Here is a 17,470-nt window from a genome sequence, read left to right as displayed (position 1 = left end):
CTCTCTCTCTCTCTCTCTCTCTCTCTCTCTCTCTCTCTCTCTCTCTCCAAGGTCTCTCTATGTAGTCCTGGGTGTCTACAGATTCACAGAGATTTGCCTGCCTCTGAAAATTATTTTTTAATCCTATTTTTATTGTTTTTCATTATGTGACTATGTGTGGTATATACATGTGAGTGCTTGTGCCTGCAGGGACCAGAGGTGTCAGATCTCCTGGAGATGGAGTTACACCTGCTTGTGTGCCATCTGATGTGCTAAGAATCAAACTCAGGTCCTCCAGAACAGTGTGGTGGTTTGAATAGGAGTGGCCCCATAGACTCACTTGTTTGAATACTGATCCATAGGGAATGGCACTACTAGGAGGTGTGGCCTTTGTCAAAGTGGGTGTGGCCTTATTGGAGGAAGTATGTCACCAGGGGATGGGCTTTGAGGTCCCAGAAGCTCAAGCCAGTTTGCTTCCTGCTGCCTGCAGACCTGGATGTAGAGCTCTCATGATGCTCCTTCTCCAGCACCGTATCTGCCTGCACAATGCCACGCTTCTTACCATGATGATGATGGACTGAACCTCTGAAACTGTAAGCCAGCCCCAATTAAATGTTTTCCTTATAAGAGTGGCCTTGGTCATGGCGTCTGTCTCTTCACTGCAACAGAACACTGACCAGGACAAGCAGTAAAGTGCTTGGTAATGGTAGAGCCACGTCGTCTTCATATCCGAAATCCATAAATATTGCATTGGAAATGAAGGCATTCAATTGTAGGTAAATAAATTACCAAAAGAAGCAACCAACCAGATAAATGGTGAGGAAGAGAAAAATGTCTTAGTCACTGTTCTATTGCTGTGAAAAGACACCGTGACCATGGTAACTCTCATAAGAATGCATTTAATTAAGGGCTTCCTTGCCGTTTTAGAGGGTGGTCCATGACCATTATGGTAGGAAGCAGACAGGCATGGTGCTGAAGCAGTAGCTGAGGGGTTTACATCTGATCTGTAGGCAGCAGGGAGAGAGGGGGTGGGTGGAACAGGGCCTAAGCCCAACCCCAGTGACATACTTCCTCCAACAATGTCATACCTGCTCCAACAGGCCACATCTCTTAATCCTTTCCAAACAGTTCCACTAACTGGAAACCAACATTCAAACATATGAGCCTCTGGGGGCATCCTCATTTAGATCACCATGGTCTAAATGTAGGAGGGAAGAAGCAGAAAAGGTTTCCTGGTAAAGACGGGTCTTCAAGAGCAAATGGGACTCATGGGGCCCAATGGGGGAGAAGAGCAAATCCTGTGTCGTTATTATGCTGCCTGGGCACCTGACCTACCCAAGGAACAAGCAGGAGTGTCCGACCTTGCCAATGAATCAGATCATCATCTACCAGAAACTGAGTTACAAAACAAAAGCAAACAAACAAACAAACCAAAAAGCCACACTTGGTGGCACAACACCTTTAATTCCATTGTTCGGGAGGCAGAGGGAGGAAGGTCTGTCTGAGTTCAAGGTCTACATGTCAAGACGGGGCCAGCTAGGGCTACATATTGATCCCCTGTCTCACTACAAGCTGTTTGAAGTAACATTGGGATTTTGTGTTGGGCAGCATTCACAGCTTCAGGAAGAGATATAGCCCAGGCTAGCTCCATGCTAGCACATTGTACACAGAAGTATGAGGCAGCCATCTAGAGAAGACGTGAGGGAAAGAGAAGCAAGTGTCACCTGGACCCCCAGGGAGGATACCCTGGCAGCCAGAGTCACTTAGAGACAGTCAGAGATGAGCAGTGATTTCGGTTCAGTGCACTAAATTATTGAGGAGCTCCTTTTCCTGTATTTACGGTCAATTTATTTCTTGCAGTAAGTAGCTATTTAAGGTTTCTTTGTTTTTCTAAGGCAGAGCAACCTCACAGAACCTTGATCCGGTAGGGGTACTTTTTTTGGCAGTTGTTTTATGATTATGCATCTGAGTGAAGCTTTTCCTTCGGAGTTATTCAGAATACTATATTTCTCATTCCCCAGGCACAGTTATGTAACAGTTCTTAATAATTCAGCACTTTTCACCAGCCAGGACTCCACGTTTGTAATGGCTCCATTTTTTTTTTTTTCAAGCATCCCTTCAGTAAAATCTAATGCAGAGCAAATTGTTCCCCTCGCCACGCTAGAGCCCTGGAGCCTCAGACTGGCTGAAGAGGCAAAAGGCATTCAGGTAGAAAGGTCCCCTGTGGTCACACAGAAGCAAAGGGAACACCATGCCTCTGTCTTGCAGCTCCCCTGGGGTAATTGGCCTCAGATTGACTGTCAGGAAATTTGGGGTGCACGGTTTGTCTGGTTTTTCTAATTCCAATCCCAGGTCCTGACCGACTGTGATAGATAAGGGCACATCCCTCTTCCCATATGAGGGTGACACTAAGCCCTTCCTTCTCCTCTTTCCTGCCATGGCTTTCCCTCCCTGCCCAGAGCAGCTAAAATTAAGTCTGGCAAAAAAAGTCTGCTGAGACGTTAAGAAAACATTGCCATAGAAGGGCAACTGGGGACCACCAGCTTTACATCGTTTCTGCCCATGAATCGGCCCTCCTTGGACCCTGTAGGTATTCATGCAGGTGTCTGAGAGCTTTGAAGGCCCTTGACTTTTGAAAAGGGTAGTGTGATAGAACAGTAATTCATCTGTCTCCTCCTGCTGCTCCGTAGCTGTCTTTCTGAGAAATGTGTTTTCTTGCCAAGTAAAAAAAATCCACGAACATAAATTTGGTTTCACCAGCTTATTGCATAGAAATACTTACATTTCATGCTGGGGCTGTACATCCAGTGTCGAGAGAGTAGCGGGTGCACAAGCTGGGTAATCGCAGTTTCCATTCTCTTATTGGGGATCGCTTTGAAGAGAACACGGCTCCTGCCTCTGTTTCCTGCCCTTGTGTGTCTCCCAAGAATCAGCTCTTCAGAATGCAAGGTGACATTGATGACCAGGAAGGACCCAGGAAGCAGCGACTGGAAAGATGGCTCAGCAGATAAAAGGGTGTCCTGTTCTCTCAAAGGCCCTGGTTCAGTTCCCAGCACACACACGGTTGCTGACAACCTTCCTTAAGGCCTCTTCTGGGAAACACCAGAGCCCTCTTCCGGACTCTGCAGACACAGGCACCAGGCACACTCATAGTGCAGATATACATTTTAAGGCAAAACTCATAAAATAAAAATAAGCTTTAAAAAAGAATAAGAAAAAAATTTTTTTTACAACATTACCAACATTACCACGAGAACAAGAAGGCAAAATCTGAAGTGTGAGACTACTTAGCACTTACGCATTTATCACCAAACTTGATCTTTTGAGAGAGCAGAAGGTTTAGGTGGTACACTGTGGAGCCACTATGTGTTTAATGGAAGCTGGACCCTCATGTACTGCTGGCAAGTGCCACAGCCATGGTGTAACTCAGTTTCGCTGTTCTTCAAATGTTAAACATGAGGTAGCCAATAGAATATGATCCAGCAACTCTATTCCTAACTTCCCAAAAATGAAAATACATGTCCACACAGACATGTGAACATGAATGTTTATAACAGACAAAAGATAGGAACCACCTAAGTGAAACGTTCACCAGCTGAGGGATGGTCTAGGTGTGATATCTGCACGGTGGGAAACCATTCAATGATAACAAAGGAAAAGTTTCAGAAAGCAGCGACAAAAGACAGCAGGACGGATAACCCCATGCGTATGACATCTGGGTAGGAACCAATAGAGGCAAAAGTGTGTTAGTCCCACAGTGGAGGTGAGCAGCCAGCAGGAAATAAGATTGTGAGTGTGCAGCTGCCCTGTGGGACAGTGAAAAGATTGTAAATTTGGTTGCTTGAGTCTTGATACGCTGAAAACCACTGCACTACAGGGTGAGCTGTTTTTTCCAATAAATTCACTTATTAATCCCAATTGTCCTTTCTTCCATTGGCTTGGCTCATGGGGAGAAGGTAGTCCGCTATCTTAAGCAGAATGTGGATTCTGGCACAAGCAAGATTCAGAACAGGTCCACTACCATCAAGGTCCCTCAAGGTGACCTTTCTTTAAAGTTGTGGTTGCTTTTATCCACCCCTACCCTCTGACACCTGGCATCTACTAATTTGACCCTAGTTTCTATAATTGTGTCATCTTAGTAACATGAAAGCAATGTTTGACCCTTAGAAATGGCTTTAATTTCACTTAGCGTAATTCCTAGGAGACTTGTCCAAATTTTTAGACTAGGTCTCACTGCATAGCTCTGGCTGGCTTGGAACTCATTATGTAGACCAGGCTGGTCTAGAACTCATGGAGATCCACCTACCTTTGCCTCCTGAGTGTTGAGATCAAAGATGTGTACTACCACGTCCAGTCTGTCCAAGTTTTTGTACAAATAATTGGTGGACCTTCTGAAGTTTTGGCATGATGTGCCATGGCGTAGATGGTTTGCTATGTTTTAACCAGTCAGCCATCAAATGACATCTGGAATTCCCGGCTGAGGCTCTTAAAGAGGCAGCTGCTGTGAACATCCTTGCATAGCTTTCTGTGTGTCCACTGATGCCCTGGGAAGATACTCAGGAAAACACCTGATTTGTAACTGCATAGCTCCAGAGAAAACTGGCAAGATGTTTTCGGAGCACTCTCTCATTCTGGATTTTTTTTTCAAATTTATTTTTAATGATGTGCGTGTGTGTGCAGGTCTTTCTATGGTCTCTGCACACGAGTGCAGGTGCCCTCTGAAGCCAGAGGTGTCAGATGCCCTGGAGCTGGAATTAAGACAATTGTGAGCTGCCTGACTGGAGTGCAGGGAACTCGGGTCTTCTGGAGAAGAGCAGCAAGACATTCTTAACTGCTAAGCCATGTCTCCATCCCTCTCTGTTTCTTATCCACCCAAACGGTGTAGACAGGTTCTGTTTAGTTCCGTCCTCACCAGCACTGGATGCTATTTCAGTGTTTACTTCATTCTAATGGGTGTGCATTGACAGCTCGTGCATTTGATTTACTGGAACCTCTTCTGTGTGCTTATTGTCAGCTCTGTCCCACTCCCTCCTGGTGAATTGTCTCTCCGTTCTTTCTGTCTGCAAAAATGCATCCTGACCAGCTTTTTCTCTGAGTTTTCAACATCCTTTTATATTCAAGACACTAGTCATTTGTTGACTATGTGGTTTGCAAATATTTTCTCCCACTTTGTAGATTTAATTCATCAATTTTTCCCCTTTATGGAGAATGTTTTCCGTCTGAGCCTCTTTGCTTAATCCTAGGGCCCAAAGATTTTCTCAAGTGTTTTCCTAAAAGGTTTCACATTTTAAGACCATGACCCAATTTGAGCTAATTTTTAGATGACATTGGGATAGTTTGGGTTGTCCTCTTTTGTTTGTTAGTTAGGAGTGCACCGTCACGCAGTTATCCAAGCTTGGGTTCACATATTTGCTTGGGTGCATTGCTGGTGTGCTGTTGGCGATTATATCTGTTTCTCCGCTAATGTCACGTAGTCCTGATTACTACAGCTATACTGTAAGCTTTTCGTAAAGAAAAAAAGATTTGCTTTGTTTGGTTGAGTTTTTGAGACAGGGTCATCTTTTCTTCTTTGGGGGAGGGAGGGGTGTTGAGACAGGTTTTAATCAGGAGAACTTTGGCTGTCCTGGAACTAGACCAGGCTGCCCTTGAACTCACAGAGATCAACCTGCCCCTGCCTCCCTACTGCTGGGATTAAAGGCGTGTGCCATCACACCCAGCCTGCCTTGATTGCTTTGTAATTTATGTGTATTATGTGTCTCTCGGTGGGTTTGAGCACATGAAGGCAAGTGCCCTGAAAGCCCTGAGACCTGGAGTTGCAGACAGATGTAAGCCATGGTTGTGGGTGCTAAGGACTTAACTGTAGTCCCTAGTAGTCTTCAGGAGGGTGGTGGGTCCTCAGCCACTGAGCCCTCTCTCCTGTCCTCACTGCAGGCTTTAATGTTGGAAGATGTGACCCCTCCCACTTCAGTCTAGGTATACCAAAGCTTGCACACTTTCCTGTGTGAGTTTTAAAATCAGCTTATCTGTGTCTACAAATCAGAGTTCCTGGGATTTTTGACCAGAATTGAAAGAAACCCAGAGATGACCTTGGTGGCTGACATTTTGCTAGATCTTCCAGCCCCTGAATGTGGGGTGCCTCTCCTCCCCCCTTGATTACCTCTGTGTTCACCTCACCCACTGTGCAGTTTTTAAATATAAACTCTGTATGTAGCTTTCCTGTGTTTATTTTATATATTAACTTTCTTTGCATAGATTGTAAACAGCATTTGATACCAGCTTCCACACATTTGTTTTTATTATACCAGATGCAGTGTGTTGATCCTATGATCTCTTTGATCTTCCTGATTGTAGAAGTTTGGTTTGTTTCCAGAGTCTTTGGGTTTTTATACATGGATAGCCTACATTTCGGATGGTTTCATTTCTTTCTTCCCAAGTAGAGTGTTTTAATATTTTTAATTTGTTCTTTGGAAACTTCATACTTGCATACAATATGTTTTTTAAAGATTTTTTTTTAATTTTATGTGTATGGGTGTTTGTGTGCACTCAGAAAGCCAGAGAGGGTACCAGATCCCTGGAACTGGAGTTACAACAGACTATTGTGTGCTGCCATGTAGGTGCGGCGAGAGCTCCTAACCACTGAACCACCCCTCCACCTCCAACATACAATGCAGTTTGATCATATCCTCCGTCTCCCCTCCAACTCCTCCTTCATCCCCCACCTCATATTCTCTTCCCAACCTCAGACCGTCTTTTCCAATCTGCCTTTTATTCCTGGTACTTGGTTGGGTGAGACAGAGCTTTGAAACTGCTCCTGAACTTAAAAGTGTTCGGGGTTTTTGTTTTTTGTTTTCTTTTCCCATTACAAAGCATGACCAACTGCATTTTTTTTTTAAACACAAAACATCTTAACAATTTTTTTCCTTTTTTTTGAGAGGGGACACTTTAGATTTAGAAATTGACCCATCTAAGGATACTAAAGCGGTCTCTACTTCCTGCTTCTGGGCTCCTAAAATTGACAAGTTCCCTCCCAGGTCGGTGGCCCGGCAGGTGCTGGCCGTCCGCAGCCTCGGGCCCTTTCCCGGCAGTAGACGGCTGCCAGCCTCGCTGCCTGCCAACCGGAGTTGGCGATAGGGAAGTCTCAGATACCCAAGTGCAGGGTGACGGGCGTGCCCGGGGCCAGATTTAAATTGTGTGAACTTTTGGCAGCAAGCTGCGGCAGCGAGGAAAGAGCGAGCTGAGAGCGGGGGAAGCCAGTTAAAGAGATCCGCCGCGGGGGGGGAGGAGAGGGAGAGACTGGAGAGCGCGCGAAAGCGCGGGCGAAGCGCGGCCCCGAAGGCGGCCTCTCCTTTTAAGGGAGCGGTACGCCGCCGGCGCGGGGCCCCGAGAGGGAGGCGCACACCCGCCGAGGGTGCGGCGGGTGCCCATGGGCCCACACCTGCGCGAGGACGCGCGTGTCCGCCGGCGCGCGCGGCGGACGAGGCGCTGGGGCCGCCGCTCCCCCTTCCCACGCTTGCTCGCGGGCCGTACCAAAGGCGCAGGGGGGAGCGGAGCGTGCCATCGCGGCCCACCTGCGGCCGCCGGGCCTGGGCGGGGACGCGCTCCACCCTGGCCTGCCGCGCGCGCCCGCCGCCGCGCGCGCTCGCCGCCGCTGCAGGCCCCTCCTCCCGATGCGAAAGAAGCCGGAGCGCCGCGGCCCATGCTGATCCGTGTCCTCCTCCTCCTCCCCCTCAGGCGGCGCTGGCGGCGGCCCCGGGACCCGCGGAAGCCGGCATGCTGGAGAAGCTGGAGTTCCAGGAGGAAGGTGAGTACGCGACCCGCGCCCTGCGCTGCCGGCGGCGGGCACCGGGACTGCAGCCCACTCCGGGGAAGCACCGGGTTCCCGGAATGCAGCCCGGTTCCTGGGCACGCAGTCCCGCTCTGAGGAAAGCACCCGGCCTCGGGGAAGCAGCCAGGTTCCTGGGGATGCAGCTCTGTTCTGGGCTTGCAGCCTGGTTCCGGGGATGGAGTCGGTTCCCGGGGACACAGCCTCACTCTGGGATACAGTCCGGTTCTCAGGGAAGCAGTCTGGCTCCGGGGAATTGCAGCTCCGCTCCAAGGGACGCAGCCGGGTTCTGGGGAACGCAGCCCCGATCCCGGGAGCGGCCGCCCGCGCGCTCCAAGGGACGGCCCTTTTGTCCTCCGCACCCGAACTCGAGCGAGAGCCAGGTGTCATGCAGCCCTAATTGTGCATGTCACCGCGCACCCCGAGGACACCCCGGAATCACACGGACAGCCCATGCTTTCAAATAACAAACCGGTTCCCTTATCTGTATTTGTGGAAATACCTCCAGTAGGGTGTGTCTCCCTCCCCTCCTCCCCCTCAGATGGGTAAAGTTAAATCAGCAAACCCGAAGTGGCTCATTGAACTGGTTTGAGACCAGGCGACCCCTTCACACTTGACCATCCCGTCTCCTCTCCTGCCGCCTGGTTATTCTTCTTCCTGCCCTATTTTTAAATAATATCTTCTTACAGGTAAATAGCCTGGATCTTATTTTGAGGCTGCTAACATTTAAACAGGGAAGTCGAAAGCGAACTTTATATAAGATGCATGACCATTTGGAGACTATAAAAGGCCTTATGCAGGCTCGTGTACTTCCATGATTTATTTAGGGGCTGCTGCTTTTTCCAAGAGTACTGACAAAATGAAGGGCCTGGAACAAAGAATGGGCTGTGTGGATGCTGTCCCTTGTGCCAACTTTACTTTAATACCCCTGTTCATTTATGTTCAGGCAATTACTTAAATAAGCATGCTCAACCAGCTGGGGAGTGCTACCGAGATAGCATTAGGCCAGTGCCTGTTGTAGCTTCACTGTAGCACTTCACAAATACGCCAGCCTAAAGATAACATGCCTACAGAAATGTCTTCGTTATTAACAAATGATGCATTTCAGGATTTTCCTGAGCTTCGTTTGTGGTTTGACCTATCAAAAAGATTAGCTTGTGTCTTCCTTTGGATGCACCTCCTGAACTCTTGGTGTTCCTATACTGCACAAAAGGTAGTGGCCACTGTCTGCCAGGTTTGTGGTATCAGATGTCTATACCTGTAGAGATTACTGTGAGACCTCCCAGAGTGGAGCTTTATGTGAGAGAACCCAGACTCATGTTCTTGTCCATCCCTTACTTGGCTGACAGGCCCCAGACAAGTGGTGTGAGTTCTCTGTGCCTTAGTTTCGTCTTGTCTATAACAGAGCTAACAGTCTAATGCTTTGAGGAGGGCTCAGTGAGAACCCATAGTCTGTGCTTTGAAAATGTTACTTTTATTCGGTGCCATTAGCCAAAATCCACAGACTTCTAAAAGGCTTTTATTAGTGAATCTTAACATGGGGATTCCGCTTAGTATAGATTTCGTGGCTTTTCTCTTTTCTTGGGGTTTATATTATGCACATTTCTCAAAGTTTGCTGCACACCCACCCTTTCACCTCTGGATGGCCTGTGTCATGAATGTACAGTGTGAAACCATGTTAAAAATAAAAATTTTTAAAAAAGGGGCGCCCCCTTTTTGCTCAACTATTTTTATCTGTATTACCGTCATTACTTTAAGCTGAACCTCACAAATAACACTGTCAAATGTTTCTAGATTTTTTTTTTTTTAAGAAGGCAGAATATTAAGCAAATCACTGTGAAGCTGAGCTGGAAGAGGGAACCGTGTTGGCGGAATAGTCCAGAACAGCGCTTTGTTTCCCTGGAACTTTAAAGTATTCATTCATCTGAAGTTCAGAAAAGCTGTTTGTTTGAAGGGGAGAGAGACTGTTTGAAGGGGAGAGAGACGTTGCAACAGTGAGACCTCACACCTTTAAGTGTCCCAGGAGCCAGTGGTAGCCGTCCACAGAGTAGTATGTCTGGACTGAATAGGCCCCGTTCATCCTTCACCTTCCTTTTTTTTTGGTTTTTCGAGACAGGGTTTCTCTGTGTAGCCCTGGCTGTCCTGGAACTCACTCTGTAGACCGGGCTAGCCTCAAACTCTCGAACTTAGAAATCCGCCTGCCTCTGCCTCCCAAGTGCTGGGATTAAAGGCGTGCGCCACCACCGCCCGGCCCATCTTTCACCTTCCTTATTACCCTGTTAGTATCTTCAGTTACACGTCTGGAAGCATGACCTAGAGATGACACATTGGTTATACAGGGAGGTACATTATAGCTGGTAGTGTTGTGCTGAAGCTATTTTTCTGTTTTCTAATAAATGTCAACTCCGTTCCAGTCATGAGAAGGCGTTCAAAGGTGTTTGTAAAGCTGGAGAAAAGAAGAGGTGGAAGGGAGGCCAGCACTGCAAGGTCGGGCCCTTGTTAGCCACAGCCGCCCCTCCTCCCTGCTCTCCTGTCTTCTCAGTGCCTCTCTGAGCCCAGTGCTTCCTCCTGCCAGCCTTGGTGTGCCTTGTCTCTGTGGTTTCACAGGCTTCCTTTTAAAGAGTGAGGCTCCAGGTCCTGGGTCTCCAGATGCAGCAAAGGAGCTAGATCATCGTAGGCTTGCATTAGCCACCCAGTGCGCCCCCTTTGTAAGAAAGCAGCACAAGGCCAAACATAGTAGGGTTGGGGTCCAAGAAAATGGATTTATGAAATGGGCCAGCTTTGGCTCCTGGATGTAGCACAGCAAGCCCTGCTCCTCTCGACACTCAGCATGTCCGTCACCCTTTCTGCCTCCCACCCTGTCTTACCACAGCTTCAGGGTGCACCCCAAATCTCATCTTCTCCGAAGCTATCTGTGTGCCTTTCCTCGTCCCCCGTTCTGCTCTGCCGGTGTCTACCTCAAGGATCCCAGTGGCCACCTTAAATGTCTATACTTGCTTTATGATGCTGGGGGAATTCAGTGGTCTAGTGGGTGCAAAGCCATGAGACCAGAACGTCTCCAGAGCCATCGCTTTATGTGTTTGTGTTTTTAATTCTTTAAACTCTGGGGCCTGTCACATCTTTTTCGAGTTTGTGTTTATCTATCCTAACTGCTTTGAATATATTTCTTGGCTAGGTCTGAACCCGAACATACCCTCGACTGCTATAAAGATCATCCCCCTGCAGTCGCATGCCCCGCAGTTCGGCCTGCCAGAACCCTGGCATGATTCACCAGCTTGTCCCCACAGTCTAGGGACTTGTAGAGGTTCAGGTAAAAGGTGACTTTCTGCAGTGGTGATCTGCTCTTGCTGATTAGTTCTCCTCACCTTCATCGCCTGTCCACACACCAGCGCCCTGGGCTATTGTTCCATCCCACCCTCATGGTTCACCAGGCAGATTCCAGACCTCACGCATACACAGTCTTACTGAGGGAAGCCGGGCTGATTGAGTCCCATTGGTTGTGTTTGCTGCTGTGACAAACCCCATGACCAAAAGCAACTTAGTTAGGGAAGAAAGGATTTATTACCCCGCAGCTTGTAGCTCATTGTGAAGGAAAGTCAGTGCAGGAACCTGGGCACAGGAGCTGAGGCAGATCCTCAGGAACGATGCTGCTTACTGGCTCGCTTCTCCATGACTCTCTCAGCCTGCTTTCTCGTCTTGCCCAAGATACAAGGATAAAGGTGTCCAGAGAAGGCACCACCCACAATAGGCTTTCCCTCCCACATCAATCACTGAGAAAATACCCACAGATTTGCCTAAAGGCCAGTATGATGGGGGTATTTTCTCTTTCGAGGTTCCCTCTTCCCAGGTAGCTCCAGCTGGCATCAAGTAGACAGAAAAACTAAACAGCAAATAGGAGGATATAAACTCAGTCCTCAGCACCCACATATAAAAAAGCTGGGCATGGCAGTACAGGCTTGTAATCCCTGTACACTGGGGAAGTGCAGACAGGCAGATCTCTGGAGCTTGCTGGCCAACCAGACCAAACGAATTGGTAAGGTCCAGGTTCAGTGTGAGACACTATCTCAAAAACTAAGGTGAAGAGCAGTGGAAAAAGACATCCACTAGCCAACTCTGTTCCTTACCCGTACATGCACCCAAACACTTAAATACATGCATGCACACGTGAATGCGTGTACACACACACACACACACACAGAGAGGAAAGAACAGGGACCACTCTGTGGGAGAGTAAGCCTCATTTTCCGGTAAAACATCTCAGAGTTAAGGCCCTGTCCTGTGAAGGACTTGGCTGCCTTTCCTTGGGTAATCCACAGAGCCTGCTGAAACTTTGTTTTAGTATTGTTATCATTATGGGTTGTGTCTGCCAAACACAGGCCTGGCATTTGGTGATCACTTGCTTGTTTTCCATTCCTGCTAGAAAGCCAGACTCCAGAGCATCCAATAACCAGTGTACAAAAAAAAAAAAAAAAGGAGAGCAAACAAAAACTTGTGCCCACTAATAACCCACTCTTCTTACCTCGTGGGAGGTAATGACCTGAAGTGAGCGAAGATGAGTTCTCTGTGGAGACGGCACACCTGGGACATTGCAGCAGTTTGGCGCTTCATAGGGTCGCCATACATGAACAGACACACAGTTTCCATGAGGTATTAAATTTTCATGAGGATAGGAAATTCAAGGAAAATATAAATGGCTCCGGCTGCCTCTGCGGGGAGGGAGTAACCTATGAAGTCTTTCCTTCTCGCTAGGGCTTTCAGAGCTTTTAAAAGACTCTGCAGAGTCAGCCTGCCAGTTTGTTGTCTGTGACGCGAGGGGTGCTGACCTCTGGTGGCAGACATGTCAAAGTGACAAGTTCAGGTCTGTCTGTGCCTTGTGAACTCTCACCTTCTCTAGCTGAGTTTATAGGCAAGAGATAGATTGATTCTTGACCACAAGAATAATTAAGATTTTATGAAATATCTGTAGTAGAAATTTTCTCCTGCCTAGCTTTCCCCATACTTACCACATTGTCACATGTTTTAGTACATCCAAAATCAGGTTCTAACATATCTTAATGTTGTCCTAGGCTTAAGGCACAGGGGTTGTCCTGTAGACTGTGCTTCGGAGCGAGTCTACCCCCCAGAAGTTTCTGGGATGAAATTTTAGTCCCTGTGTAACATAGAAGGGTGATGGATCTTTAAGAGACGGACACACCCTTAGAAGGGATTAATGTTGGTCTCCCAGGTATAGATTGGTTCTCTCTAGGCTGGAAAGGATCAAGCCAGCCTCACCGCTCTCTCCACAGAGCCACTCTCTCTTGTACCAACTGCCATGTGGTGCTTTCCCCGTTACCACACAGCCAGCAGGACACTCAGCACACAGGAACACACGAGCCAAGGACATATCTGTACTATGTTCAAAGCATGGTATTCTGTTCAAGTAGCACAAAACAGACTAAGACAGACAGACAGGAAAAAGTTGTGTTGCCTAAAAGGGAAAAAAAAGAATCCCTGACTGGTTTAAACAGGAAATCGTATAGAGTGTTTGGATAGCAAAAAGTAAGACTTATCACCAGGCTTTGCAAGTGCGTGGACCCAACTAGAAAGTCAACAGGGACCAAGGTAGCACCTCCCGTCACTTTGCTAGGGACTCGTGCTAGGGACTTGTGAACGTCTCTCCAGAAGACTGTCTTGCTACCTTCTAGGCCTGGTGGTCCAGACCCCGTCACTGTCCAAGGGAAACTCCATCCCACTCACCAGAGTCTTGGGCCTGTGGTTTGACCTTTGTGGCTTCCAGCTTCGCCTGTCAGGTATGAGGAGATTGTCCAGCAGCAGCATCACTGGAAAGATTGGAAACATTTTTAATGTTGTCTTCTCCTAGCTCTTTTGATAATCACTGGTATCGACTGTGGCACTGTGCTGGGTCTCAGATGACCCTAAGGCACATAGCATTACCACCCCACCCATGTCACAGAAGAGGAAACCGAGAAGGGAAGAGGTGAAGGGCCCTCTCTAAGATGGCATGCCACATTCCAGAGACGTGTGGTACTCACCTAGAGTCAAGCCCATATTGGAGGGAGGCCAATGTGAGGTTGTCTTCCTTTCAGAAAGCCCTCTTACCATGGTTGCCTCTTCTTTATTCTTTACCCCAATTCTGCCCTGCATCCAGACTTGCCAAGGTTAGCAGAAACTTATCTTCCCCAAATCTAATGGACAGCAGTCAGCCCTCATCCATCCTCCTCTTAACCTGTGGTCCACAGAGTCGCCCTGTGCCCTCTTCTCAAAGCTCATCCTTAATTTCTCCGACACAGCTGGAGAGGTGGCTTGGTCCCTGGTGGGCTCCTCACCATGGCTGGCTGTTGATACCCTCTGCAGCCAATATAACATGGCGTGACTCACAGCTCCATGCAGTCACCCTTCCTTACTCAATGGAAGAAGCCAAATGCTCCTGGGGCTCCATCTGAGACCTACTTACCTTCACACTGGTCCTCACCTAAGAGAGTGCTCACTCCTGGCTCTGACCAGTGTTCACACTGCCCAGCATTTGGTTTCCTTAACTCGAAAATTTAGTATCTAAGGATGTCCAGTACATCTCTCTGGCCAGGCTTCTGTCTGTCACAGGTGACTAGCTATCGAGACCAGCCATGATCCCCATAGTCTTCTGATCTTCCTGATTTCCTTTCCTCCCTCCCTCTCCCTTCCCCATGCTCTCTTTCTTTCTGTCCTAGTTTGATAAAGAAGGAAGGGATGGCAAGAAGCAGAAATGGACCCCAAGAACAGGCGAGGTTGGTCATGGAAAGCTTATGAAGAATTGAAGGAGACAGAGCGAGCTTCAGAGATCAGCTTGTCCGGGGACCATAAGCAGCCTGTGGAGGAAAGGGTTTATTTATCTTACCAGTCCCGGGTTGCATGCCATCACTGAGTGAAGTCAGGGAAGGAACCTGGAGGCAGAGGCCTTGCTCCTCATGGATTGCCTGCATTTTTATACAACCCAGGATCACCTGCCCAAGATTGGTATCACCCGTAATGCACTGGGCCCTCCCACATCAATCCTTAATCGAGAAAATGTTTCACAGTCTTGCCTATTGGCCAATCTGATGGAGGCATTTTCTCAGTTAAAGGTTCTCTCTTCCCACATGAATCAACTTGTGTCAAATTGACAAACCCAAGCCCTAGCCAGTGCATTTTCTCTTTCTTCCCCTCCCCCCATCCCCTTTCAGTCTGCCAGCTGGGTTTGATAATGTGTGTGTTGCCCCCCCGTCTCACCCACCTCTCAGGATTGCTTTCTAAGCACCGCCTCTGTTCCTGCCAGCCCAGCCCTCTTCATCTGTCTGCTGATTTCTGCAGCTTGCTCTGCCTTCTTCAATCCTGCCTAGAATTCCATGAGCACCCTCACCTGTTCTTGGGGTCCTCTCCTGCCTCCTTCCTTCTTTCCTTCCCTCTTCCTCCTTGCATCATCCCTCCAGCCCTTCCAACCTTCTTTAAGGTCCTTTGCCACCTTGAGCACACACCTGTGCACACGCACAGACACAGACAGACACACACACACACTAACTCCACCAGGTCTCTGTCTTCTCAAAGGCTATTCATTCCCTTTCTCTGTCTGTCTGTCTGTCTGTCTGTCTGTCTCTCTCTCTCTCTCTCTGTCCCTCCCTCCTTTCCTCCCTGGTTCTTCTTCCCTCTCTCCTTGCCAAGCCCTGCACACTTAACCTAATCTTTAAAGTGACCATACGAGACAGATAGCTCCATCATTTCCATTGCATAGAAGAAGAAAGTAGAAAGAACAGGCTTGCAAGTCCTGAGCCTGACAGGACTTCGGTGAGTATCTCAGTGCCCTCATGGGGTCACATGCATTTCTTTGTTATTAGATCTCAGGCTCCTAGAGACTTCATTTTCTATAAATATTTGTTAACCGATGTGGAGCTTTAGCCTTCACACTCACACATCGCCTGCAGTACGTCAGCTGGTTGATTCTGGTGGAAAAACAAAACGAGCTATTTGTGTGGAAAGCACTGTGCTGGTGAGGGAGAGCTGACTTTAGTTATGGTGAATGAAGTGCAGAAGTGGAGGAGAGTGGAAGGTCCCAAGTCTCTCTGAGATGAGGACGCATCTCCACCCATCTGTGCAGTCCAAGCATGCTGTGTCCGGTGATGGGACAGGTCATAGGTAACCCAGGAGGTAGGACATACATTGCAGCTTACTCACAGAGTCTGTGTGAAAGAGGGGCTTCCAGATCTTTTCTTTGTGGGAATGAGGTGCGGTCTGCTAAGGGTAGAGAGAAGGAGTCTGACCTATCTTTCATAATAAAGGAGAAAGCCATGAGGAAGGAGCTAACTTGGGGTCCTTTGGGCTGAGTTGTAGAGGTAGTCAGTCTGTCCAGGGAGCTGCTGCCTTCTCTCCCACTCGAGCTAGTTCCTGTAGATCTGAACTTAATGTCACACCCCTTTGCCTCAAGCCACCCCGTTTGCTTCATTTCAGATTGATATTTTGGTCATTTATGAATAAGTTGCGAACAAGAACTTGCTGAAATATGGGATATTTGAGGCTGGTGACAGAGCATAGCCCTCAGGCGACCCTGGGTCTGATCCCCAGTGCTACGTAAAACAGGCAAAGTGGAGCGTGCCTGTATTCCCAGCTCAGAGTTGGAGGCAGGGGAATTGGGAAGTTCAGGTCCCTCTCTGAGAGGTAGTGTGTCCAGGTCCTGTGTCCAGGTCAGTCAGCCCGAGCTACTCAACTCTGTCTCAGAAAGGAGAAAAGGAAAGAAAAGGAGGTGGAGGAGATACCGCTGCTGCGTTCATTACTGTTATAGGATGTTTTCCTATCCATTGTGATCACCTCAGGATGCACACATACACTGAGTGTCTCAGCTGTGTGGCCTTTGGTCTTATTGGCGATCCTAGCTTTGAAGTCTGAACAGATGACCCACCCTTTTTTTTTTTTTAAATGCTTCTATAATTAGTGTCATAGTCACTAAGAGAATGAGTCAGACCCAGATCGGGGTCCTATTCTTCCTGTTTAGTAGTTCTGGGACTTTAAGCAAAGTACTCAAAGCTTTGTCTTTCCACAGGTAGCTTGGCTATAACAGCACCAAGCTCCTGTGAGTATATATGTACATCGAGTAACATGACCACAGACAGCGTGAGGGCGTGGTCGTTTCCATAAACAGTAGCTGTAATGACTGCCCTAAAGCAGGTTACAAAGCCCTTAAAGCCAATGCCTGGTGGATGTCTGTGGCTACTGCCCCTTTGCCAGCCGTGGTGAGCACGATTGTGTTTACCTTAGAGTACCCTGCAGAAGGATGACGTTATCATCCCCAAATAAAGAGCCAGATGTGGCAACGTAAGCCTGCAATCCCAGAAATCAAGGATGGAGGCAGTAGGAGTCACGTGCTCAGATCCAGTCTGAGCAGGATAGTGAGTTTCAGGCAGTCTGGGTCAGAAGAGACTGTATCTCAAAGAAGCAGAAAGCAAAAGAAGAAATAATAATGATAACAGTTCAGGCTTAAGCTCCGATGAAGTAGTCAGAGACAGTGGTGGTGCCACCGGTTCCCTGGCATACGTAACATCTAAAATCCTCAGTCTTCCAAGTCGGGCTTTGTATGCTAATATTGATTGCTGTCTGGCTGTCTCTTGGTCATTTCAGGATGAGGCTAGTGACTGGGAACCGTAGGGCAGAGTGAGAGGGTTGAGG

The 17,470-nt window shown here is 48.1% G+C and overlaps 1 protein-coding gene across 4 annotated transcripts in view; it reads left to right on the top strand.

Moving 5' to 3' along the window:
* The window catches only part of Prkag2 (protein kinase AMP-activated non-catalytic subunit gamma 2), a 247,279-nt gene that overhangs the window by 191,337 nt on the left and 38,472 nt on the right, over nucleotides 1–17,470 (top strand). For all 4 annotated transcript variants that reach the window (XM_028774646.1, XM_028774645.1, XM_028774648.1 and 1 more), the window contains one exon: nucleotides 7,711–7,780. In XM_028774646.1, coding sequence (XP_028630479.1) covers nucleotides 7,711–7,780 — 70 coding nt within the window. The remainder of the gene's footprint in view (nucleotides 1–7,710; nucleotides 7,781–17,470) is intronic.

This window comes from Grammomys surdaster, unplaced genomic scaffold, assembly GCF_004785775.1.
Source record: "Grammomys surdaster isolate TR1022 unplaced genomic scaffold, NIH_TR_1.0 242, whole genome shotgun sequence".
NCBI classification, from domain to species: Eukaryota; Metazoa; Chordata; class Mammalia; order Rodentia; family Muridae; genus Grammomys; species Grammomys surdaster.
Note: the sequence above shows the minus strand (reverse complement) of the source record. Positions and strands in the feature narration are given on the sequence as shown.